The sequence below is a fragment of the Truncatella angustata genome (assembly GCF_020726525.1).
Source record: "Truncatella angustata strain MPI-SDFR-AT-0073 chromosome Unknown BKA67scaffold_5, whole genome shotgun sequence".
NCBI lineage: Eukaryota > Fungi > Ascomycota > Sordariomycetes > Amphisphaeriales > Sporocadaceae > Truncatella > Truncatella angustata.
This window is the reverse complement of record NW_025763385.1, coordinates 2633409-2657600: the sequence shown is the minus strand read 5'-3', so window position 1 is coordinate 2657600 and position 24192 is coordinate 2633409. Positions and strand designations below refer to the sequence as shown.

The 24192-nt window shown below is 50.6% G+C and overlaps 8 protein-coding genes across 8 annotated transcripts; 1 reads left to right on the top strand and 7 right to left on the bottom strand.

Annotated features, from left to right (window-relative positions):
• Positions 1-253: 253 nt before the first annotated feature.
• On the bottom strand, positions 254-1775 carry BKA67DRAFT_313763 (RTA1 like protein-domain-containing protein). Its single transcript, XM_046096164.1, has 3 exons — positions 1314-1775; positions 998-1246; positions 254-923 (listed from the first exon to the last, which is right to left on the bottom strand). Exons 1-3 carry the CDS (start codon positions 1471-1473, stop codon positions 457-459), a joined length of 876 nt encoding a protein of 291 aa, XP_045957593.1. The 5' UTR covers positions 1474-1775; the 3' UTR covers positions 254-456.
• A 254-nt stretch (positions 1776-2029) lies between these two features.
• Positions 2030-3462, bottom strand: BKA67DRAFT_569159 (putative C6 transcription factor). The gene is made up of 2 exons (XM_046103089.1): positions 3231-3462; positions 2030-3160 (listed from the first exon to the last, which is right to left on the bottom strand). Exons 1-2 carry the CDS (start codon positions 3321-3323, stop codon positions 2078-2080), a joined length of 1176 nt encoding a protein of 391 aa, XP_045957592.1. The 5' UTR covers positions 3324-3462; the 3' UTR covers positions 2030-2077.
• A 3891-nt stretch (positions 3463-7353) lies between these two features.
• Positions 7354-9814, bottom strand: BKA67DRAFT_313733 (capsular associated protein). The gene is made up of 2 exons (XM_046096163.1): positions 8739-9814; positions 7354-8680 (listed from the first exon to the last, which is right to left on the bottom strand). Exons 1-2 carry the CDS (start codon positions 9658-9660, stop codon positions 7578-7580), a joined length of 2025 nt encoding a protein of 674 aa, XP_045957591.1. The 5' UTR covers positions 9661-9814; the 3' UTR covers positions 7354-7577.
• A 2458-nt stretch (positions 9815-12272) lies between these two features.
• BKA67DRAFT_492159 (uncharacterized protein) lies at positions 12273-13964 on the bottom strand (the record flags this gene model as incomplete). Its single annotated transcript, XM_046096996.1, has 1 exon — positions 12273-13964. A coding segment is annotated over one exon (1692 nt), but the record flags the coding sequence as incomplete, so codon positions are not given.
• A 1279-nt stretch (positions 13965-15243) lies between these two features.
• BKA67DRAFT_313705 (ankyrin repeat-containing domain protein) lies at positions 15244-16471 on the top strand. Its single transcript, XM_046096162.1, has 2 exons — positions 15244-15446; positions 15579-16471. Coding segments are annotated over exons 1-2 (708 nt in total). The 5' UTR covers positions 15244-15444; the 3' UTR covers positions 16285-16471.
• Positions 16472-19249: 2778 nt separating this feature from the next.
• BKA67DRAFT_536996 (uncharacterized protein) lies at positions 19250-19786 on the bottom strand (the record flags this gene model as incomplete). Its single annotated transcript, XM_046100244.1, has 1 exon — positions 19250-19786. The coding sequence occupies one exon, from the start codon at positions 19784-19786 to the stop codon at positions 19250-19252; it is 537 nt and encodes a 178-aa protein (XP_045957588.1).
• A 2021-nt stretch (positions 19787-21807) lies between these two features.
• On the bottom strand, positions 21808-22897 carry BKA67DRAFT_569149 (uncharacterized protein). Its single transcript, XM_046103088.1, has one exon. It carries the CDS (start codon positions 22518-22520, stop codon positions 22140-22142), a length of 381 nt encoding a protein of 126 aa, XP_045957587.1. The 5' UTR covers positions 22521-22897; the 3' UTR covers positions 21808-22139.
• Positions 22898-23207: 310 nt separating this feature from the next.
• On the bottom strand, positions 23208-24164 carry BKA67DRAFT_536994 (uncharacterized protein; the record flags this gene model as incomplete). Its single annotated transcript, XM_046100243.1, has 1 exon — positions 23208-24164. One exon carries the CDS (start codon positions 24162-24164, stop codon positions 23208-23210), a length of 957 nt encoding a protein of 318 aa, XP_045957586.1.
• Positions 24165-24192: the final 28 nt, after the last annotated feature.

Genomic DNA, 24192 nt, shown 5'->3' with positions numbered 1-24192 from the left:
TCACAAGTTGCGGTTCCACGAAATTTGTCCTTCTTGACTACCTCTGCCATATATGAAAATTTGGTAAAGACGAAAGCGAACTGCGAATGCTTTCGGCGGTGCTTCTATCGCCGAGTCGACTGTCAGCCATCAACCCCACAGTGCTTGGTAGACGCATGGTAATACTCATTGGTGCAGAGGTCGAAAAGTTTATAAGGTATTAACGCGTGTAATGCCCAGTCAACGGCGCATAGTGGACCATCCCATGCCTATGTGAGTTGTACAAAGGAAAGAATGAAAATGAAAATGAATACAAGCGCTCTAAAAAAGGAGTTATGCCCTATCTCTATGATCTCTCAGCTCTGTCCCAGTCGCTCCAGTTTGACCATGGGTATGAGCGATTCGTATCACAAACGACTAAACTTTTCCCATCAGCCTCGACAAATCTTGACCGCCCTCCCAGCACTTCTTTCCCACTCACTTGTATTCGTTGTTGCGTGCGGATCTCGAACTCTCCAGGCCGTCCTCCATGGCATACGATGACGAGGTCTCGAGGGTGGTCTGACGGCTGATGACCTTGCTGGGGTGCATCCAGTTGAAAGCGAGAGCCACGAAGACCATGGGCAGGGCGTCGAAGATGTAGAGCCAAAACTCCTTGGACTGGAGCTCGCCGCCGGAGCCCTCGGCGTACTCGGCCACACGGTAGATGGATCGGATCATGATGAGCATGGAGGTGCCGTAGAGCGTGTACAACAGCTTCCTCCAGGGCGCCAAGATGCGCACCGACTTGGGCGTCGGGTCGTTGCGGATGCGCCGGTGGAACACGGCCGTCACGACCACGAAGAAGCCGAAGAAGAGGATCTGGATGCCCAGGCCGCCCAGGATGATGTTCTCGCCCCGGCGCACGTCGTCTTGCGTCTTGGCCGTCGTCAACATTCCACCTCCTGTAGTCATGGTGTTAGTTACTGCACACTCCGATGTGACGGGTGGACCGCATAGCGGCCGTCTTTAGACATACCTCCACCTTGCGCGAAGAAGGACAGGACATCGCCGAGGACGAAAACTTTCGTTAACCATTTCGGCCGGATCATCGAGTAGTTATCTGCCTCGAGAAGCACCACCAAGCGACCCAGGATCATGTAGATGGATGCCGCATAAAGTGTCGGTCCGAGGAGCAGTAGAACAGATTGGATGATGTATGGATTCTTGGTATAATTCGGTGACTCGGCATTTGACATTGCTCGCCCGATGTAACCAACACATTCGACTATAATTCGTGGCGATTAGTGTTTGCCTGTATCAAATCCCACCGGCCAAATTATTTATAGACTTACATAGGCATCCTATCACGAACGGGATAAAGTACCATACCCGGTTCTTGACGAGCAGCCAGATGTGGTATAGCGCAGAGAGGGCAAATACTATGATGAATATGACTGCCGCAGCCATAGACGGCGTGTAGTTGTAGAAGACGAACTTCTCTGGAGCTGCCATGGTGTCGGTTGATATCGTTTGATTCCTAAGGGGAAAGGGGGAAAAAAAAGAAAAGGCTTGCCGAAGAAATGCGAAAAAGAGTGAAAGAGTACTGTGTTATAATCGGTGTTGTTGCTGTCCTATTGACAAGTTTATATGGTACATTCATTTTCTACAACGGTGGCATTTGGTGTAGTTAAGTATCTTCAACCTGCTTCGGCTGTGGTAGTGGCCATTTCGCATTGAGTCGCATTCCGCCCGAGGCACAACATAGGGAACACAAGGCTAGTTTCCAGATACGGCAACCAGAGGCCTGGGCGGTGGACCTCAATGAGCTTGTATGCACTTCAATCTCGTTGCCTGCGTGGCTGTGGCAGTAGATAGTGCCCGTTGTGTTGAGAATAGTCTTTGCACGGGCTCCGCAGTTCGCATTGTCGCCCGAAGATGTCAGGGGTTTGGGAGAGCCGCTCGGGTTCTCGGGTTTGACGGCAAGCTCCGGACACTATAGCGACACTGCATTGTAGAAAGGCTGGATTCAATCGAATAAGGAGTCTAAGCAATGTTCTGTAGTCAAAGTCTCGAAATAATTGCTCGGAAGCGCAAATATCTGATGACAAGTTGTTCATTAATACGAAGGGCTCATATAATCTGGAACCCAGCCTATCTCTTCAATCGGCCATCTGATCCAAAGCCTGTAGTTATCATTGAGCTTGGAGTATATCCTCTCAATCAGGTGCAAGCCCCAGCCTTCCATCCACCACAAAAAGTCCAGTCGCCGCATTAAGACACAAAAGTATGCAAGAATGCACAGGGCCTCATTGTTGCCTTCGCCTACTAGCATAATATATGGGTTGCTGAGCTTGAAGAGCCAGATGAATATCCCACGGACTTTGTTCTCGTCCGTCTGGGCTATCGTCTGGGGACTTTCATAAACCGTCGCATAGCTACGCTTCAGGGTGGCCATAGCCTGCATCAATACATCCAACTTCTCGGGTTCGTCCCTCAGATTGAGACGAATGTTTGCTTCCAACTCCCTGAATGCTTCGTTTTCAAAAGTATGCGACAACCAGTATTGGTGCATCGCTATTCCCGTCTCAAACATGGCCGCCACAGAGGAGTGATGTATGACGGCGTGCTCGGCCTCCATGAGGGCACGAACACCGCGAAACAACATCAGCCAGTCTGGTGGTGCGCTGTGGCTCGAAAGAAGAAAATCATCGGATTCTTTTGGTTTTGCAAAGGCGAAGTAGTTCGTGATCGTGCTGAACAGAAAGACCGGCACGCAATTTTCGACGGTGATTTTGGTGATGATGGGCGACACCATATTCACGGCTGCATTATGGTGAAGGAAAGCTTGGGCGACGTAAAAGTCCTTGCGGTCCGGTCTGAACTTGGCCAAATGTAGAGCAGAAAGTGATAACATGCCCTTCAGGATGTATGGTGTCGTGAAGCCCATTTGGGGGACGTTGACCCGCCAAAAGTTGCGAACCATCGGCTCCGTCGAGAAAGTGAGACATGCTGACGTTGTGTAATGATGAAGCAGCTCGAGATCGTTGATTGTGAATCCAGAAGACGGCTCATGGTTACAGGAGCACAGCTGGATTGAAGGGCTTGGTAAAGCTGAGCTGCTGCTTGGTGTAGCTATGATGAAATCACAGTCAACACCATGCTTTACACAGTTCCGACATGCAGGATGTCCCTCATCGCACTACAGAGCGGAGCATTAGTAGCTAATACACAGTCGGCTGGCTATCGCCAAAACAGAAAAAAAGCCACACCTTAACTTTCCGCTTCTTACAGGTTCGGCAACCGGTTTTGGATTTGGGAAGCCTTCTCCGGCTTCCTTCTGCTGGCAGGGGCGATTGGGACATAATCTGGGCGACACAAGGTACAGTATTGCGTAAACGGGCTTTGAGGATTCGGGTTTGCCTCGCATTTAGCTTCAGTGAAACTATTTCGTAGCCTAAAGCATTGATACGAAATTCCCGAGCCGCTCGCGACTCAGGTGCTTCAGCCACTGAAGGCGGCGCAAGTTTCGCAAGTTCGCATTACTCGGGCTCGCAGCACGGAACTTTCCACCCTGGCAGTAAAAGGACGTTTCCACTGAGGGGCGGGCGGCATTCCCAACAACACAAAACCATGGTGGTTCGCCCTACGAGGGAGAAAGATTGAAAATGCTTGGCCGCTGCTATACACTCATATCGCATTGTGTCTTCGCATAGTCTTCGCTCGATTCGTATTATCCTCGGTGGACTGCGCATTGCCATGTCGCTGCGGCCCATTAACTAGTTGAGTTTCAAGCCTCAGGTAAGGATTGGAAACCTAAAAGTCGGTATGGCCTGTCCCGCTTGCAAAGGTCGGGCTGTCCAGCCTCAGCCCAGTTGATTATCTCCCAGAGCACACAAGGTATCGTGAAATATCTACCTCTTCACGGAACAGACTGCAATGCTTCATCAAACGACCAAGGCTTAGCTTCAAGACAGCTATTGACAGTTCTTTATGAGGTTGGTATAAGTGACCGCCATCAATATTTGCGGATGTGCGAGTTGTGAAGGCACCAGTTCCGCTCAACTCTCGGTTCTTGAGACGGTCACTCCTTCCAGAGCTTTAATATTGTCCTTATAGCAACTTGCCTACATCGACTTAGAGTTATCGTCACAGGTGTTAATGCTCGTCAACCAAGTTACCACAGTTCCTATCAGGATGAGCGGCACCTACCGAATATCGATAATGTGAAGAGAAGCATACACCAGTCTTCTCCCAACAAATCAGTAGCTTTCATCAGTCGACACCTTAGGTATCTTAATAAGACAACGTACGCTTGGTAATCGACACAGAGAATGAAAAATACGAGAACTCCATTCGCCAGTATTCCTGCCAATTCGAAGCTGAGCAGATATGGGATTACACGCGATAAAGTGTTATCCATCAACTTAGGTAAACTCTCGCACCAACAATATCCAGCTTTGTGGCGATCAAACTCAATCTGACGCATGCTGCTACCACTCATTCCGCCTTCACAGCCTACTACTGTGCCATTCTGCCTCGAGTCGCCTCGCCACCGAAGCCATGTCCGGGTTGTCGATGATGTCCTTGATGGCCAATCCAGCTGCACCTTGCCATCCAACAATGAAATATACACAGTCAAGCGTTTGTAGCAACATACTGGCCGTAGCGCCGAGTGCCACGGTGGCACACGAGATCATCACGAAAACAGCCCAGATAACATTGATAATTAGCTTCTTCTCATCCTCATACTCTCACTCGGCAATCCCTTTGGCCTTCTTTATTGCCTCGACGGCCTGCGCCATGACGCTGACGGACAAATGGAGGACCTTCATAGACCGGTCCACTCGCCCTCCCATATATCGCCGTTGATCTCGAGGAGTGTCACGGCCATGGTCTCGTGCATATCGTCGACACGGGTTTCGCTCGGGTGATGATGTCGTTCGGGTTGAACCAAGGCTTCTTGACACTCATGGATGTCGGCTGTAGCAACCCTGCATTAACGTATCTGAAAATCAATGTGTAATTCGGCCAGATACCGACTGCAACTCTAAGAGTATGTGCTAAGCCAGGAGTAAATATCTGGGGCAGGAATGTAGACATCTTAACACCAATTCAGAATGACACCTAGGAAGAGTCACCCTTCGAAATAGGTTGCGTCGCACTCATAGCAAGGGTCTACAAGAGATATCCTCATTAAATACTCAAAAGTTTAGGTAATCTTCAGGGTTGTCGACGGCTCGGCTCTAAACAAATATTCTAATCAGGCACCAAATGGAAAATCTACAGCTTCTTAAACGAGCGTATCGTAGCCACAACATTAATCTCCTTCGATATCAGTAGTATCACTCATATATTCATATCATCTAAATTGGAGGGCGATTTTCTCCTTCCGTGACAGCTTGTCTCGATGACGGTTCTGCCCATAGTTGGTACCGGAGCAGCATATCTTGTGTTGGTCACAGCAGTTTCACGCCAAAACGACAGAATCGAGTCAGCATATTAGCTTCCTTCGGTTCACAGTGCTTATAGTAATCCGCGGTTTTATGAACATCGCACTGAGTTGGCTTTTCCAAGGTCTCGGCACTCAGACACGAACTTCCGTACCGTCTTTTGTGCCAGCAGGAGATTATATGATGGCTACCATATTCACCCAATTGTTGGGCTTGCAATTCACGTATACTGTAGTGGCCACCCATGATAAAGGGGCAGAGTAGAGACCGGTCTTTGACTTTCTATTTCTGATGGTCTGGACTTGTATTCAAGTCTCTTGCTTTGATTTAACACGCCTACTAGCAGACTAGAGACATTTATTCGCTTGGAGGAGAGCCAACTTACCATGGCTAGTTCTATTCCTCTTTAACTTTACATGTTCTGTTAAAAAGAATAAAAAAAAATAAAGCGGGAAAAAGAGTTTTGGTGAAGTGGCTTGTGAGAACCTCGAAGACTAGGATTATGTTTGAGAGTTAAGTTCAAAATAGCGCATCTTCCTCTTATAGTGCATGGTGCCTAAATTATATGTATGCTCAATTTTGATCGACAATTGTGCGGTCAAGCACCTTGCCATGAGAACATGAGTACCTACCTATCATACTATGGTTCTATACACTCAGGGTAAGAAGGGCACTTAATGGATCCACTTCATCTCACTGTAATTTCTTCAAACCTCAAACCTGTCCCTAGTTGATGAATGGATGCTATATTGCTTAAAACCGATTCACTCGTTGTACCCGAAATCATACACCTCAATCAGCACCATTACGGCTTCCATAGCGACCCCGCTACTTTTCCATCTCGCTTTCCAATTTGAGTGCTTCTTCTAAGCCAGAGGCCACTCTCTAATATTTTCAACGATATCACAGACTGTCTCTGGCAGCACATTACAGGTAGCCCAATTTACTTTCCTCGCGCCTGTTGAGAACCTCCAGTCATAGTGTTGTGGCAGCACGTCGACGGTACTTACTATGTGATAATTTCGATCTGCTAGATGTAACACCAGGTCACGGGAACTGCCTGATTTGTATTGCTATGTCAGTTCAAACAGCTCAAACTTGCTGTAACGTGATCGAATATTTAAGCATACGGGCTTGAGTTAGGGTAACATGGCCTAGGATCTGTAAACAATTTGTGCCATGGAAAGCGTCGTAGTCGGAATCGAAGATGGTGGCCAATTCTTCGTGGGCGTAGTCTTCGTACTGATACTCTAGAGATTCGACGTCGTCTGGAACCATATTCGTCCCGGCTATATACCTTCGTCTTGCACGCAATACAGGCAGATGGGCGTTCGCATGGAAGCGATCGAGGCACCAACTAGAACAGACCGTCTTTTGCCCCCTCGTCAGACGAAAGTCCCATTCGTGAATCCGCAGAACCAACCCTGCCCGGCAGTTTTGACCGACTGCACCGTGAGAGCCTCGACGAACACGGTGTTCAGAGTAGCAAATACAAGCTCTTCCCTCGGCAGGTCCCCGTTCGGGCTCGACGCCGTGTCCTCGAGCTCACGGACCGAAAAGGATCTGGGCGTCCCGCTGCGAACTTGCCAAACTGGGAGGCTGCCAGCCAAACCAAGACACATGGACACGCGTTCAGTCCCATCCACTCAGCGCACAAGGCGACGCGCCTACGCTTTGAATGAGGCCCGCGGGGTTGGGCTGGAGTTAACCGTCTTCTAGGCCTTCGCTTCAGTCGCATCTTTAACAAACTCGCTCGTCCGTACGCACGCATGTGAAAGGTGTTAATTTCGTATATTATAATGTGGCACCATCGCCCCAAACCCAGCGACGCCGTATGTGTCGTTGGTGCTTTGACCTATGCAAACTGTGTGCTACGTGAGTGGATGTCCGCATGCTATAGTGGACAACTTCAGGTGAACAGGCTTTTTACTCCCCGCCGGACAATTCCAATTGTGCAGCGTTGTGAGTCAGACGACTCCCTGTCGCTCAATATATGAGCAGGTACCACCCCAGGCCGGAACTCCAAGACAACGAACCCCCCTAGCCCCGTCCGTCGATCAGTGGTTCGTACGTGACACAGCTTTGTACATGGTCAACACAGCCTATAGTGTTGTCCTTTTTCGGAAATCAACGCTCAATGTGAGTCCCCGGTTTTTCCCGTTCTTCTCATAACAGATCCTCGACCCAGCCCATCTTTTCTCTTCTCTCATCCGAGACTCTCGCGTATTCCAGGAGCAGGCGGAAGACGTAGATCTGCATGTCTTCCTTCCTCAGAACCTTCTCGGCCCACTCCTTGCCATCCACGGCGATCTGTTTCGCCTGGGCATCGTGGGAGGGCGCCTTGTCCTCGTAGCCGAGGAAGTACTCCATGATGCCGTAGTAGTCGAGGAATCGGTTGTCCATGGGCACAAAGTGCTTCCAAGGTATTAACCGGCTGTCGTGCCACTCGCGCCAAAGTGTACTCTTGATCGGTACAGCGGTGGAGCGCAAGAAACCGAGGTAGCGTCCGGAGAAGGAGTTACCGTCGATATCGGGGAGATACTTGTAGTCGTATTGCTCATCGAGGGTGCGGCCGGGGACGAGATCGTAATGGGGATCGGTATAGAAACAATGGCCGCCTTCGAGCCTGAGTGCTTCGTCGAGCTTCTCGTCACATGCAAGATCGGTCACACCAACGTCGGAGAAGGAGGCCACCCATTTACCGAGACGACCGTCCTTTTGAGCGGCCACTTGCTCGCTACCAGAAGGAAGAGCAAAGTTGACCGGGGCCTCTTCGCCTGTCTGAGCGCGGTCCAGCTTCGTTGCGTTGTTCATGGCGGCGAATCGGTGGCGCTGGAAGCCCTTCCAGTTCTTCTCCGTGTTTCGTCCACCAGTTGCGACACCGCGCCAGATGACATTGCCGATCTTGTCCTCCCACTCCGAACCATGAGAGCCACCGCCAGTGAATCGTGCCTCCTCGTTCCAGTACATGGGTGCTGGGAGCAGAATTTCGTTGTTGGTGTGCAGCTTGCTTCCACCGAACATGGGGAACAGAACCTTGGTAGCCGAGGTCGACAGGGGCTTGATGAAAATACCCTCGAGACCCTGGAGATCCGGCTGATGACAAAAATCGGTCGATAGAGAAGAGTTCGACACATAGCCCTGGAACTGGTGAGGGGTCGCGTATGTAGGCTTGAAGTCGGGCGTCTTGTCGAAGGACTTGACTGCATTCTCTGTGCGTGCAAGACTGTCGGGAGCACACCCACGTCGAGCGATTAACCAATAAGGTTCTGTTCACCTGTTAGCAGCCTGCCAGCCAAATCGGCACGAATCTTCTCTGAGACATACCAGTTTTAGAGTCCCATCCCTTCTCCCTGGTCTTGGGCGTCATATATGCTTCCTTCATTCCCTGCTCGCCCTTGACAGTTGGCAAAGTGTCGAACTCGCTGATGACCTGCTTCGGTGGCCACAGAGCACGCGTCTTCATCTCCTTCTCCATATACGCAGTAATGTCTTCCCACGGCACAACCATGCGAGGCTCGTCCATGGCGTTGAGCGCAATGTCCATGTCTGGCAAGTACGTCTCGATGGTCTTGATCATTTTGAGCCAGATCTGGGTCCAGAACCAATCACTGCCAGCGGTCGCATTGCCGTTGCGGATGTTGATGGTCATTTCGAAATCCCATGACTCCTTGCGAAGAATGTTGGGATTCATTCCCCAGAAGGGATTCAGATCGTGGTAGATCTGGTCCCAAAAGTCCTCCACCATGACGGCGTCGTGTTCCTTAGCAAAGTTGTACCATTCTCTGAACCCAGGCGGCGGGTGTCGACCTCGTCGCTTGCGATAAGCTTCAGCAGCTGCGTTCAGACTGCGCGACTCCTTGGCGAGGGTCTCCTTGAAGGTGGTCTCGGCCATTTCAATCAGCGAGTCGATCGGGTGGGTGGCGCTCGAGGTAGGCGGCACAGGCTGCGACTTTGAAGGGGCGTCATTGTCGCTCGAGTCGTACTGGATGGGCCTCTCCCCTTCCTTCTTCGCGTCGCTTCCTCCCGACGTCTCAGTTTCGTACGACGGCTTCTTGTGCTCGCCCGGCTTGTAGGACAACTGTTGGTCTTGGTGCGACGCTGAACTATCGCCGGTCAAATATGTGTTGGGCACGGCCGGGCCGGTGTTGGAAAGGTAATAGAGGAGGCATATCAAGACGACTGCCGGTACTATGTAGCGGACGAGATGTGAAGGTCGCCGCGGTGGGAATGCCGGAGAGCGCATCATGGTGCAGAGACGACGATCTGCGTGCGGCGCCAGGACGTCGTCTAGAGTTTGCAAGAAAAGGGTTGCGCCGTTTTGGGTTTTCAACTGACAAGGACCAGAAAAGTCGGTTCAGCGATCCAACAGGAGCCTCGTCGGGTCCTTTGCTGGTTTGGGTTGGATTTGCGCAAGACCCAAGTCTCCGCCCAGTTAATATGGGAGTGAGACGTCGCTATCGCTGGTGTAGAAGGTCTTGGATGGAAAAGAAATATCGGACAATGATGGCTCTACAGAAGCAACGGCCAAAAAAAGGTTCGAATTGATAGCGACAAGATGTTCCTCGACAGGTTGTTGGCTGGGCTGACAATGCAAGGTGTGCATATGCGGATGCGATTCGCCAAGCTTGTCCTCGGATGGCTGTGCTGTCAAGGTGCTCTGTACTACTGTGATGATCTCTCCCGCGTAGGCGCCGTGAAGCCGAGAGGATTGGACAAAGGTATAATTAGAAGGTCGTACAAGTGAAGAAAAGGAAGATGTGCCGCTGTCCGGATTGGTGGTTAACAGCAAGGGCAAAATGCGAAAGAAAAGGAAAAAAAGACAAAAACAAGTAAGCCGGGGGTTGGCCTGAATGCAGACGCCTTAAACAACAGTACGGGTACAGTATTCAAGGGTTGGATTTGGCCTGGCTGGTTGTGTGAGGTATACAGTTACCCCAAAGTTCTGCTGACAAGCCAAATAGTACGGCGTACAAATGCGCAAGGGAAAGAAGAAAATTGCCAAGATCAAGTTGGGTTCAAATGAGTGTGTAGCCTCAAGATGAGGAAGGATATCACAACGTGTCTAGGCGGACAAACTGTTGTGGTTACAGTCTAGGTGAAGCGCAAGCAGAGAAGGGAGGGAAAAAAGGAGTACAGTATTGCAAAGCACCGCGATAGCCCTCCTCCGGTTCGGTTAGAATAGAATCGATCCCCTTTTTCTCTGCTGCTGTCAAAATCTACCACGTGCTAGCTGTCGATTGTCTTCTAACGTACATACGGATCCGTACATAGCTGGGAGAAAACTGGAGGATAGATATAACAAGGGCCTGAAGGGGGCCTGAAGGGGCAGTGTTCTGGGCCTGGCATTGTCTAAATAGTGGGGATTAGCCCACTCTAATTGGTGTTGATCCCGCTAAAGATCCAGCTTTCATCTAGATCATCCTGGCGGTTTCAAGGCGGGGTTTCTGTTCGGGCTGCATTTAGAGATGCATATCACTACCAAACCTGGTTTCAGGCCAACTTGCATCTCGTTGTTGGTCAGTAAGGGCCCGTGGAAGGCCTATAAACATGGAAATAATGCAATGGTTGAATCCTGCATTGTCACAAGTGCTGCATAGCTTGAGCTTGATTCGAATTCTACTGTAGTGTTGTGTGAGTAAGGTCGAGTAACATAATTGTTCGGGAACAAGTCCCTGGATCGTATTCATCCATGCGTGCAATTTCCACGTTACCGGCCAACTCAATGCCGCCATCAATCACAGGCATGCCCCACCGTAGACATTCATTCAATACCGCAGCCCTTTCGGAGCTGAACATCTATCTGCATACCTGGTCCTCTGTAGTGTCTGCTTCCCGCACTGCAGATAACTTTCTTTTGCTACGTAAGTTGCCCCGTGGCTGCTTCTGACTGGCACACAAACACATTTAAAACACAACCACTAGAGTACATCGAAAGCAAAAAGCACATGTAACTTACTCAATTCACCAACTCTAATCCGTATGACTTTCATCCAAGCGCGCAACGCAACTTTCTTAGCGCTGACGCCGGTCCCCATGCGAGCTGCAAGCGTCAGGGGAAACACGGTTAGCGCCTAAAAGTGCCAAACTATCGGAAGCGGCCAGACTCGCACCTTGTCAGACTTGTATCCGAGTCTGGGCATTGCGACTCTCCCCCCAGGTCCAGTTGAGCCTCAAGATGAACCACATAGAGAAACAGTGCAAGGTGTCTCAGGGAGGGATAGAAAAGAAATGTCTTAGACCCTTTTTTTTCTCTTCCTTTTTTTGGTTTGTTTGTCGTGATTGTGGACCGGAGGATCGGATCGCATCTGAGACTTGACACAGTCTTTTTTTTTCCGCCAAGTTGTCAAGATGAGACATGTGTCTAAGAAAATATGAAAATGTAAACTCTCCGGCCATAAGGCTGCCCCGTCCTACAAAGAGACGTGCCATTGTCTACTCCGATCAAGTCTCTCTCGGTCGATGGACGCACGGTACGTTCCTTGACGTAAGTTCTTGGCAACGAAAGTCAGAATGCTCCGTTCCTGGATTCATTCAAAGTTCTCGCGCGTTGTTCTGTCTGCTGCGCCCCCAAGCACGGGGTCATCGTCCGAGCGATGGAAGCTTGAGAACGGCTCCGGGTCTAGCCTCCGTCGAAATACAATCTGATGCGTGTCGTGGTTTGTTAGTTTGCTGATCAGCATGTTTCAATGCCAAGAACAGCAAGAGTCAGGTCGTGCATCTCATCAGGGTTGTTCGAGTATCTGCTCTATATACATGTCTTTCATATGTTATATTCGAGGATGGTTGTACATTTTATGAATCGGAAACCAGATCCGGGTTGGCCGGACCATCACCTCCAGACAAGTCCACATCGTCAATGTCCTGGGATCTCGCGACCAGATCCCGAAACTCTGGATGGAAAGGCCATGCGTACCACTGCTCTAGCAGCTCTTCCCACTGCTTGCGGTTCAATGTCCTGACTGTGAGGGTCATGTGCTTCGCGTTCACGAGACAACCACCACGTGCTGGGTCGCGGAAGCTGGGGCAGCGTGGTAAAATCCAATCTGCTGCGCCCGGATACACGCCGTCAAGAGCCTTGTCTATCGGAGCTTTTGGGTTTGCCCACATTGATTTCTGGATCAACTCGAAGCACTCGCCCGAGCGGGAGGAACCAGCACCGATATCCCGAATCAATGGATGAACCGGACCTGGCATGATGTCAAGCAGGCAAGTGTCACAGTTGGGGTAAAATTCCTGCTCCTCGGCGATTATGGGTTCGACAGTCCGCTTGTCCCAGAGCATTGCAGGCTCGTCCTGCTTCCAGATGTGTAGATTGTCTCTGAGGGAGGTGAACTCGGACGAGGCAAATACCGGGAGTCGGTCGATTATCTCGCTCAGTTGCTCCTCGGCGGCATGTAGTTCCTCGTCCGAGATCTTGCCCGCTTGTTTGAGTTGGGTAAGCTCCTCGTGTCTGCTGAATAAATTATGTGCTCTCTCGAGTCTCTTCGTGTCGGCAGTGCGGCGCCACCCATACTCTTGTAAGCGCTTGAATTCTGCCGTGCCATGTTGTGGCTGCTTCTCCTCCAGCGAGGCCTGCATTTCCAAGTAGTTCCGCTTCATGACAGGTGGACAGCTGCCCGGATTGGGGGCGGCTTTTGGTTTCAGGGCACTATCAAGCATGGCTTGCTTGAAAGCATCGGACTCTCTTCCTTCGGGGACCTTGATATTTGCCTTCTTCATCCTGTTGAGCACAGCGAGGGCGCTGGCACGCTCGATGTTTTCGTCGCGGTTGAAATCCTTCTTCTCAGGACCGCCGTGGGTGACAACCTCGTTTATGGCTTCGCAGTAGAGTTCGGCGTCGGTGCTCGGGCGGCGGCGGTTCTGTATCAAGCGCGGCAGAATATTGATCTTGTCTTCGCGGCGGACCCATAGCAGCATGCGCACCAGTCCGTACTTGTGGAAGAGGGCGCCGTTCTTGATGGCATCCATGAACTGATGAATGAGGAGCATGGCTATAGACTCGAAGGAAAACAGTCGCTTCCTCGGATGGAAGGCGAGGTTGCAGGTGACGAGCAGGGTGTCGTTCTTCATGTTGGCGCCTGGGGAATCCTTATGGTGGACGGTCTGATTGGGGAGGTGCTCGGGTGTGAGGATATCGTTGAGTTCATGCCATACTATGCCGGATTTCGGTATGAGGGTGGTCCCTTTCCTTTCGAGTAGGGGCTCCAGAAACGGCCTGTATAGGTCGGCATCGGGTTCCATCATGATGTGGGAGCGGGGCTTCAGAAAGTTGTGGAGTTTGGTGCTCCAAAGCCCTGCACCGGGGTATAGGTCGATGAGATCGCATCCTTGGTGAGGTTCCAGGGACTTGCCAATATAGGAGAGGATGTCGTCGCACAATGGCTCGCTCACGATGTTGACGCGGGTCTTGTCGCCAGAGACAGGTGGGGGGGCAGACCTTGCTGACTTGAGACTGTCCGACCTCACGGTCTTCTTCCACACCCTCGTGCGTTCTAATTGTGTGGCCAAGGGCGTGGCTGCGATCAGGTTTGCTGATGTCAGGGATTTGGAGGAATTGCGCTTGGGCTTGGCGAGATGGTCGGCCAGATTGGGTGAAGTAGAGACATTCCTTCGAAGATGGGTGCGGGTGCAGGTGCGGGTGTATGTGCAGGATGATGAAATGGTGGACACACGCAAAGAATTAAGTCGAGGTGGAAGCATCGGGTCTTGTCGTATGATGTGTGAATATGAAGTACGAGTATGAGGGTAGGGATGGGTATGGGTATGGATATGGAATTAGATGCAACGAGACAGAGAACAGTTTACCAGGCTACCCGACACCGTAGAATGCGCCAAAGAAAAGAGAGAGAATAAAATACAAGTGGCAGGTAACGAAAGAAAACAATACAGACGTTGTCACAAATGTTGTTACAAAGCCAGTTCCACGGTATGCAGTTTGCAACAGAGCTTCAGGGTCTCTCCTGGAGTTGACTATGTACAGCAGCGTCAGGGCCGCTGGGGAACTTTTTTTCCGTTTCTGCCGCCGACTACCGCTGTCTAAATCGTAAATGCGACGCGGAATGCGGGAAGGGGAATGACGACACGCACAAGCAATGCTTGTGCTCGGTGCTGAAGCTACCAAGTACATACTCTGGCTGGAGGGGCAGAGGGCCGGCCCACGTAGTAAGTTACACCAACTGTGAGTTCCCCGGCATGCGTTAGGTTAACACTGTAACAATAAGCATGCAATGCAAAGCCGATCTCTCCACCCCGGCAAGTTGGAGCCTGACGGTTTTTTTTTTTTTTTTTTTGGGGGTTTTTTTTGGGGGTTTTTTTTTTTTGTATATAATATCAACTCGACCTGCAGTACAACCGACAACAAGACTCGAGATGATAAATGCATATAGTTGAACGTTTCTTTATAATTTCTTTACGTTCCGCACGTGCCAGGCGATAAATCCGAGGCATCGCCATGTGTGCATGTCTGTTTACAGTAGTCTGGCAAAAGCATGTATGCAGAGGCAGTGTGTCTGGAATGGTGACTAACTAAGAAGAAGAAAAGAAGAAAAGAAGAAAAGAAGAACAAAAAATGTGTGAGTCGCTCAGACTACGAATGATTAAGATTGATCAAATCAGTATCCCCACGGCCATCACCCATCACAGAATGTCAATGTGCTGTGTTGCTCAAGTACTGTACGAGTCTTGGTATGATTTAGTCAGGTCACGAAGGGCATTCTACTGTCGCGTAGGTTAACTGACCGCCTGCAGTCCGCCCCAGCAAGGAAGTGCCAAGGGTTAGAGTAACCTTACAGCAGGCCGCTAACTAGGTAGATTAGGGGCGGCCCGGCGGACGACGATGGAGGTGGACGCGGGGCAGTGGCCGTGACTAACTTAAGTAACTACGCGTCAAGCTTCCAGAAGCTCTAAAAATACATGTCATCATCTCATCCTCGACTGACAACAACATTCAACACATCATTTCCGCATATCTACAATTGACAGCCAGAGCGTCGGGTAACTCGGCCCTGCCCAGTCCGGATTCACTTTCAACATGTATGCTTTTCGATTCTTCTATCCGCAACGAGATAAGACTCAGTACCACTATCCAAATCCCCTACGTTGTTGCCCTCTGAATGGAACATTATGCACTCGTTTGTATGAAGCTGACCATACGTCCGGCCCTAGGCTCGAACCCTCTCAACGGCTGCGGAGGGCAATACACGCCGACGATCACCTCCTCGTACAGCGAATCCTCAAATCACACCCCGCACTCCTACACAATCCCGATACCTCGCCCGCCGGCTTGTCCAACTCCAACCTCCATCTCGCCGCCAGTCTTGGCCGCTATGACATAACCAAGATCCTACTTGCCAATGGCCATGAAGACCCTGTCCCTGCTCTTAACGAGAACCACCAAACCGCCCTCATGCTCGCCGCAGCCGGCGGTCATACCGAAGTCGTACATGCCCTATGCGAGAACAACCCAGCCTGTATAATCCGTCGAGATATTCGAGGCCGGGATGCCATTATGGAGGCCAGCCTAGGTGGTCACGACACTGTCCTGCAGATCCTCCTCACGTTTGCCCCCAACGGTGCCACAGCGGCCGTACAATCGTCAGACGTCGACGGCAACACCGCACTGCACTTTGCCAGCAGCAATGGGAACCTGCTCGTCTTGAGGACGCTGCTGGCCGCGGGAGCTGATGCCGAGAAGCGAAATATCTGGAGCTGGAAGGCCGTCGCCTACAGTGCTACTGTGCAGGCCGAGGTGTATCTGAAGAACCTCGTCGGCGACATTGAGAAAAGGAGGCGCGCTCAAAGCGACGGGGCCGAATCCAGAAAAGGGGCTGCAGTTCGTATCGTTGAACAGGACATGACTCCGGGCGATTGAGCTCAGCAATGGACCCGCGCGGACGGGAATGCATTTCGATATACATGCCCACCTTACCCGAGCTACAGTCATATTCTGCGCGTACCTCTTGAGCACTGGCTGTCATCCGAGAGATACTGGCGCTTAGGCCCGATGATGGTATCAAACATTGCACAGCTTCTCAACAGAGTGGCCTCCAAGCGGCCACGTACAGCCAAGAGCATCCCTGAACACAAGTCACAACGAATATATCGTATGTTACTCAAGGTTCAAGTTCGCCTTATCCCACGAGGCACATTACTGCCAGCCGGGGACTCTGCAGAGAAGCCGGTTTGGCTGCACCAGCGAGGTTTTGTTGGTCAGCTTACATCCTACCCTAGGAGATATACAGAGTGATGGGATTTTGTTTTGGAGATGGGTTCTCGATCCTTACATCGGCGGCAGCTGCAGCGCAGATGCCCAGGATGACTCTCAGAACGGCTTTGATAGTCTTCATGGTGTCGACATGCCGATGTGCTGGCGGATCGTTGATATTCATGAGATTGATTGGGTGTTTGGTGAACTTTTGCGGTATCAGGTTTGAGGTTCCTGAAAACTCATCGAAGAATCCCCAGCTCAAGCACTTTAATCGTGAAAGTAGTTGGTTGCAACTGTCAAGAGCTTTGAAGAGCTTCAGACTATGAATTAATCAAAATCAGCTTTGATCTACAGTGGCTAGGAAAACAATAATTCGCAATACTCGAAAGTATCGCTAGCCGTAGGCCAGGACAGCCCTCACATCAGTCCTACTACTGGCAGGTACGGTGAAGTTCAAATCATCAGGTTAATTGTCTGCAAATTTCATTTCGATAGCGAAGCTGCCTATAGGGTTTCTTTAAGGGGAGGCAAGTATCATCCCTTAGTTCGGTGGGTGCGGAAATGTCGGTTTCTTACACGGTGGCAATGGCCTATTGGCATCGCGATGCGATAACATGAAATGGCTATAAGATAGTACAGCGTCATCTGGACGCTCTGGGGGAGACGCTCTGGGGGAGACGCTCCGGGGGAAGCGTTCTGGCCCACGGGAGCTGAGTAGTCTGGTCTCGTCTGCAACATTCTCTGGGTAGTCCATGGCAATAATAAGACATATCTGGAGAGCACAAACAGTTGCCGACCATTTACTCATGCGGGCATTGTATGAAGAGTCATGTAGCTTTGCTTTCATACGACTTTCTCAATGCGTATGTATAAGTACAGGCACCTTCAGGCTCGTCTTCCACTACTGAGAGCTTAGACGCAGTGCTTTGGTGTAGCTTTCCAGAGCCTCAACACCATGAGCTATAATATGCATCAGGTTCGTCAAAGCCTCGTCATTCCTATTAGATCCCACTTACGATCCTGCTTTTCTTTCCTCCTCATTTCCCTGTGCTGCTTTTTCTTTTTCCTTCCTTCCTCCTTCTTTTCAAATATGTGATATTCATCTCCCTACTTACCTTGCCAACATATTTTATATATTTGACGTACCAACCCTTCCATCTTCCCCTACCCTCACGCTGACTAGCCAGCTCTGAGCCTTTGTTTGCGCTTCACGCCTCACCCTCACCGGTGTCAGATCGCAGCAGCAAGTACCCAAGGTAAGAATAACTTGGACTAAATAAGAGAACACTCGTGGGAGGAATCTAAGAAACAATGTGACTTGTCTTCAATCACCTCTTGAACAGGAACAACATCACCACCGTCGCCGAGAAGAGCTCTAAACTACCGCTTTTGCCAAATTATCAAGTATGTTTTGATGGCAATTCTCGGAAACCATTTGGAAATAGTAACCTGAAGCTTTTTGGACACAGGAGAATCCTGGACAATCAATTGACGCACCAATGATTGACCTTTAACACTTCTGCCGGCCACTTTTCACTATTATTAAGGCTGTCGAATATAATCCAGCCAATCCAGCCAATACTTACAGGCAAGCCCGACAATAGCTTCTTCATACAAAATGCTGCTCCACGCAGTGTGTCAATTGTCGTTAACAAACATTCGAAGCGCCTCGACCCGCTATCAGGCGCCAGCCTAGCACAACGAACGAAGGATGTACAGGATGGAAGGATCAGCCAATAAAGCGGGTCCCCGGCTATGGACCACAATCCTTCTTTTGTTTTTTGGGTATTATTTTTGCTGTAGGGTGCCTATGACGTGCTGCATGCACTCAAGGTCTTGGCTGAACTAATCTGACATTCTCTACAGGTAGGCCAGGGAACAGTGTCTACAAACCATCTTGGATCCAGCGATTTGAGCTGGGTCTGTCTTGCTAGGCACAGTGTCAATGCATTTCTGTTGCAGTTTTGTCCGCAGGTATTGCGGGTAGAATCTGATTTGCATAGGGACCAGCCAGTGGTAAAAGCAAATGATGATTTACAGCTACACAGTAATTGAGTTATGCAGGTTAGACACAGTTGTCACGATCATGGAGGCGATTGGCATAGAATATTCAGTGAACAGCGTCGAATTCCCTTTTGAAACTATCCGACACGACCGAATCTATGAGGTCCTTGTCTCATCCGTATCCCATAAAACTCGCTCCCTTGCGCCGAAGGAGATCTATCTCATTCTTTCCCGTTTTCCCCAATGTTTGACCTTGACAAAAGAGAAGGCGACCTAGCGGGCCGGAAACAAAATCTGGAAACGTTTTGAAAAACACAATACATGTGCACCTCTAAGCGAGAAGATCAAAGCTCGAGTAGCGATGCCGAAACCGAATCATTTCCCGTGTCATGGGCGGGTGGATGACTCCCCATATACAAAACAACCAAAGTCGAACTCGATTTTCATATCTCGGGGATGACCCAAAACAAAACCCAGGGCGAATAGACGTCAGTGTTGCTTGACAAACATCTGCGAAGAGGAATCAGTGAACTGTTCTCCTGGGATTATTTTTTATTTTCTTTTGGGTCTGCAGCGTACCTAATCATTGCCCGTCTATAACAAACACCCCAGGACGCGCACCGTCTTAGACAGCAGTTATGACGGGAGGCTGGATGGGCTTGTGCCAGCCCTCCGAGGGCTTGTCTCCCGGGATGGCGCCACCAGTACCGGTCGGACGACCACAGCCGCCGGTACCAGTAGGGTGCTGGCCGCCAGTCCCGGAAGGACCACCGGTGCCATGTCCGCTGTGGCCGGTCTTATGGCCGGTCTTGGTCTCGAGCGTCGTGGGCTTGGACGCCTGCTCCTTGATGTGTCTGACGGGGTGGTTGCCTTCTCCCTTTGTCCACTGTGGCGGAGGGCCCTGGCCTCCGTAACCTCCTCCAATGCCGGTGGGACCAGGCAGGCCGCCGGTACCGGTCGGGTGCTGACCTCCTGTGCCAGTTGGACCGGACCACCCACCAGTAGGCGGGCCTGTGGGATGCTCTCCACCCCATGTACCCGTCCAGTGCTTTGGAGGGAGCTCTTCTGGGGCAAACTCCCGCTTGCCCTCTGGCATGCCGTATGGAAGGTCGGCCACGGCGACGCTGGCCAGGAAGAGTGAGATGACTGATGTGTACTTCATTGTGTCTGTGTTTTTTGTGTTCTGTTCGGCGATGTGCTTCGTGTAGGGTGGGAAACTATGCGAGGAAAGAGAAAAATTGGTCTATAAAGTTGAAGATTGTTGATAGCCGGTTGTTGATGTGAATGAGAAAATGAGCAAGACGCAAAACAGCCGAGACGTTGGGGTCTAATATACTTCAGCGTCCCTCTCTCGACAAGCAATTTGCGCTTCATGCTGCATCATCGATCTACCCACACATGGGAAGAGAACAGCGCGGGTGATTCCACCGAACGGCCCCGAGAGGAATCCTTACTGACTAACATTGGCGGACCCTGGGAGCCTCAATCATCATGATCATGCACGACAAGGTAGAAGAGCCGTCCGTAGGGGAATGGGGCCCTGCGTCGGGTTATCATTCCCCACGTGCTGGATTGGGATCAATGGGGGAATAAGCTGTCAGTAAAACGGCCGAGAATCATTTCGCCATCCCTGTGGGACTGGGCAATCCGCAGCAGCAGTAGAATCCCAAAAACCTAGATTTTCAAAAGGCTGGCCAATTTGAATATGATCTGCCAAGACCAGAGTTGGCACTAAGTAGCAGAGTAGTTCCTGCCATGCTGCGTAGGCCGCGCAGGGGTTTCTTTGTTAGCCGGGGGTAGTGATCCCGCGCGTCACCATCCATGGCCCATGGTCGATCAGTTTAAGTATAGCAACCACCCTTATGCAAGCACCCCTGGCCCTCGCAGGACCCTTTCGGAACGGGCATCGATCGTTGCCTGCTAAGCCCGATTGGCGTTTCCAAGCCTTATACGAACAGGTGGCTTTGTTGGGTTTGCGAAATCAATGACAATTGGTTGGTCTTTTGGCCCCAAAGCTGGTGAACAAGAAATACCCGCGTAAGCTCCAGGCACTTGCATCGCAGAGCTGAGCGCACGCCCAAAAAGACCTTGATATCGGACCTGCGTGGGATGAGCTGAAAGCTAAACGTCTAACCTAGGTGGGTGGCTTAGGTTAACGGCAATCGCTTTTCTCAAGCCGAGTATTGTGACAGTCAGCAAAGCTGAAGAGAACCTGTTCCATTTCGACTCGACCAGATGAAAATGATGCAGCCACCTCCAGCCATCTTTGAGATCTCGCACTTCTGTTACAGTTCATCACAACTGAACTCCGGTATTCCGCCGCCTATGCAAGACTCGGTAGCCGACTAACTAGTGGCTTAACTGCGAATTCTTTGGGACGCATTTGGCTCTTTTCATTTTCAAAGCCGCGTCGTTCCTTACGGTAGGCGGGCTTGACAAGGCCGACAATCGCTACAGGATCCTCTCAATTGCCGAGATCCTACCAGAATCCGTGATCATGTTGACGTATGTTATGAGTCCTATTGATTATCTCTGCTCTTTGGTTTGAGGCTACAGTACCACAAGAAAATGCCAAGACGCTACCGTTAGCGTTGCCGAAGGGATCTCCACAAGGAGGATAGAAGCGAGCGGCCGCAGTTTGATAGTTATACTTATAGAACGGTGACGTCGAATGGGCACTCGTTTTTTCCTCGAGATACTTGGCGATCAACTCATGCTGTGCTAGACGCAAAAATTCATTGATCCCGGTGACATTGTTAAGCCGCCGTCGGCAATGCCAGCAATGATTAACCACATGTGATTTCAAAATTAGTGTTTGCAAGGAAGAAAAGTCCTGGCATGGCTTGTGGTGTCCGGCGAGAGCTGGTGGGGTTATCGACATCTACAGGTAAGCTAATGGATGCCGGGATCGAGTAGACAGAATCGCAATGCACCGGGGGGGCAGTGACATGCGCGAGGCTTCTCCTGTCCTCTACGAGTCCCAACCACCTCGTTCATACTTCTAACATTTTAGGCTATGAACGCTTTCGCATATGCATACGTAGCTTTGAAGCTTCGGAGTTAACCCTCCAGCCCCAACTGAATGGGACAATGTCTCAAACGAGCGACCGTCCAATCGCGCCATGAACGTACACCATGTGTGTGCGCACCTTGTCTTTGTAATTATGCCAGCCCTGGCGATGTGCAGAAATGTGCGCTCGTAGGATGAATCCGTTATGGGTAAAGAAGTCCAGGTCCAAATTTGTGGCTGTGTAATAATAGCAGCAAATGACATCAATCGAGGCAGCCTGCGAGGAAAGCTCGTCTGCGTTCAACACCCAACCACGGTAGGATCGCAGGCCCTGGCGTCGTGGGATTCCGTTCGGGCTCTAATGCACGTTGATCGGCGCAGGAAGCGAAAGGTGGACCATTGCTATATTAAGTGCCAAGAACATACGTTCGTACTTATATACACTTTAATTAATCCGCACCGCCATTTCCTTGAACGCGATGGTTCCCTTGCTCAAGGTCTTGAGTCATGGGCCTTGATATTGACCCGGAGTTGCGTTGTTTAGCACACCCGCCATCCATGTCAGAGCGTACTGATCTGTCGCAGGTACCTCGCCCTCTGCGTAAACATACTCTCCCTCTTCTTGGCACTTCTCGAGAGCCTGATCAAGCAAGTACTGCAAGTCCGGGCGGTGATCAGGATCGCGAGCAAGGCATTTAACAAGCGTCTCACGAAGCTCCTCATCAACATAATCCCACTTCTCGTCGTCTGGCTCTTTGAGCAACATGGCGCCGTAAGAATGGTGGTTCCAAGAGGTCTTGGATGGTTCTCCTTTCCGAGGCTGAATGCGGACAACAGCTGTCCTGGGCGGCGTGCGCGGCTCACAACGCGTAATGAGAGATACCATAGTCTATCAATGTTAGCTTCAAACCGCTTCCCGACGCTTGATATGTGTTATAAATACTGACAGTGGCAATCGCCCAGATATTCATCGCAGGCAGTGTTACCATTCATGTCTGGTTCAAGAATATCCCAACGTTCGGTGAATTGCTCAGGAGCATAGTAACCGGGCTTCCCACAGGTACGTCTTCTCTCGTAGTAGAAGCTGAAATGGTATTTAGTCTTTGCATTCCATATACTGTAAATATGACTCACTTTCTCTTCTGTTCTTTCGTCACCTCTGCAAGCCCGAAGCCGCCGAGCTGCGCATTCGTTAGTACCCCATATGACTATCATTTTATGTAAAGCTCACCTTCAGTATTGGTGTAACCTCATCTTGGTGTAACCTCATCTTGGTGTAACCTCATCTTGGTGTTCCTCGTGGCTTATGTTGTCTGGAATTTTTCCAAGCAAGACTATTTCAAAGGATCAGCAAAATACCCAGATACGATCAAGGCTCAGCGTACCGTTTGTAGGGTCGATCTGGAAATACACCATTGGTCGTATCCACTCGCGCTGTTGACTAGTGTCAGGAATTATTTCACTCAGACTGCCGGGGTAGTCGGCATCGCGTCTACGAGGATGAAACTTGTGTATCGGTAGGCCATCGCGATGCACGATCGAATCACTACGAAATGAGATAAGCCCCAATATTTCACTTGGCTGCAGCCCAAGCGAAGAATTTACGACAAGCCCAAAAGGACCACAGCACACGGTTGGGACACTTCTTGTTTTGCTCGTTCAGCTTCCAGATGAAAGCTGCAAGGCTACCATTCTCCATGTACTCTAGCAGTAGAAAGTCTCGATGCTCTGATACATCTGGATTCTGTTCGTCATGATAACCAGATTCCCGAATAAAACGTGTCTGGCCGCCGGTGGTGTAAGCTATCCGTATTCTGTCATCCTTCCGGGCTCGCTTCTCGACCGTAAACGTTGTCCTTCTCCTCTTGGGAGCCGGCCCACTTTCACCACTGACGCTTTCATCATCACTGGAGCGGTCGCGCTCGGAATCGTCAATTATAGCATAGCTCCTTAAGACAATACTTGATGGGTTTCTTCTAGGTTGCTTGCTAATCTGCTGTCGAGAAATGCTCTGTACAATGTGGTGAGAACGTCGTATCTTGCGTAGCATCCCCTCTTCTCGGCGTATACGAAAATCATCGGTGGGATCATGAAGCCCGACTTTCAGAACAAAGTCTCTAGCGTCGTCGGCGTTGCCATACTTGTAGTGAAGAGCAAGGTTAGACGAGCCCCAGCCGAGTACCTTTTGGTAGTGGGTACCAGGGCCAGTGAACCAAGTGTGCACGTCTTGTAGCCTTTGGAATACGGGCCGGGATCGTCTCTTGACATCGTGGACTAGGATGTTGTCGAGATCTGGCACCTTATAAGGCTTGGAACGAACATAAGGCTTCCACTGGATTGGTCCTTCTGCCGCGTTCACCTTATGGAGATCTTCTTTTGGCACCGGCAATGTTAGATGCCGATGCTCTCCGACAGTCGGGCCTCTTTTGGGGTTGGTTCCATCTTCCCGATAACGACTGAACTTGTAGGACAGCCATTGCACTTCTCGTCTATGCTGCTGAGCGGTAGGAACCGGGCGGAGAGCCGACATTTCTTCGCAGTACGCAGTAAGCAGTCAA

Coding starts and splice junctions, on each gene's coding strand:
- BKA67DRAFT_313763 (XM_046096164.1), bottom strand. CDS start 1,473: ATGGCAGCTCCAGAGAAGTTCGTCTTCTACAACTACACGCCGTCTATG. Junction 1,247..1,313: donor GTTCGTGATAGGATGCCTAT/GTAAGTCTATAA, acceptor CACGAATTATAG/TCGAATGTGTTGGTTACATC. Junction 924..997: donor CTTCTTCGCGCAAGGTGGAG/GTATGTCTAAAG, acceptor CCATGACTACAG/GAGGTGGAATGTTGACGACG.
- BKA67DRAFT_569159 (XM_046103089.1), bottom strand. CDS start 3,323: ATGTCCCAATCGCCCCTGCCAGCAGAAGGAAGCCGGAGAAGGCTTCCC. Junction 3,161..3,230: donor GTAAGAAGCGGAAAGTTAAG/GTGTGGCTTTTT, acceptor TCCGCTCTGTAG/TGCGATGAGGGACATCCTGC.
- BKA67DRAFT_313733 (XM_046096163.1), bottom strand. CDS start 9,660: ATGATGCGCTCTCCGGCATTCCCACCGCGGCGACCTTCACATCTCGTC. Junction 8,681..8,738: donor GGGATGGGACTCTAAAACTG/GTATGTCTCAGA, acceptor ACAGGTGAACAG/AACCTTATTGGTTAATCGCT.
- BKA67DRAFT_569149 (XM_046103088.1), bottom strand. CDS start 22,520: ATGGTATCTCTCATTACGCGTTGTGAGCCGCGCACGCCGCCCAGGACA.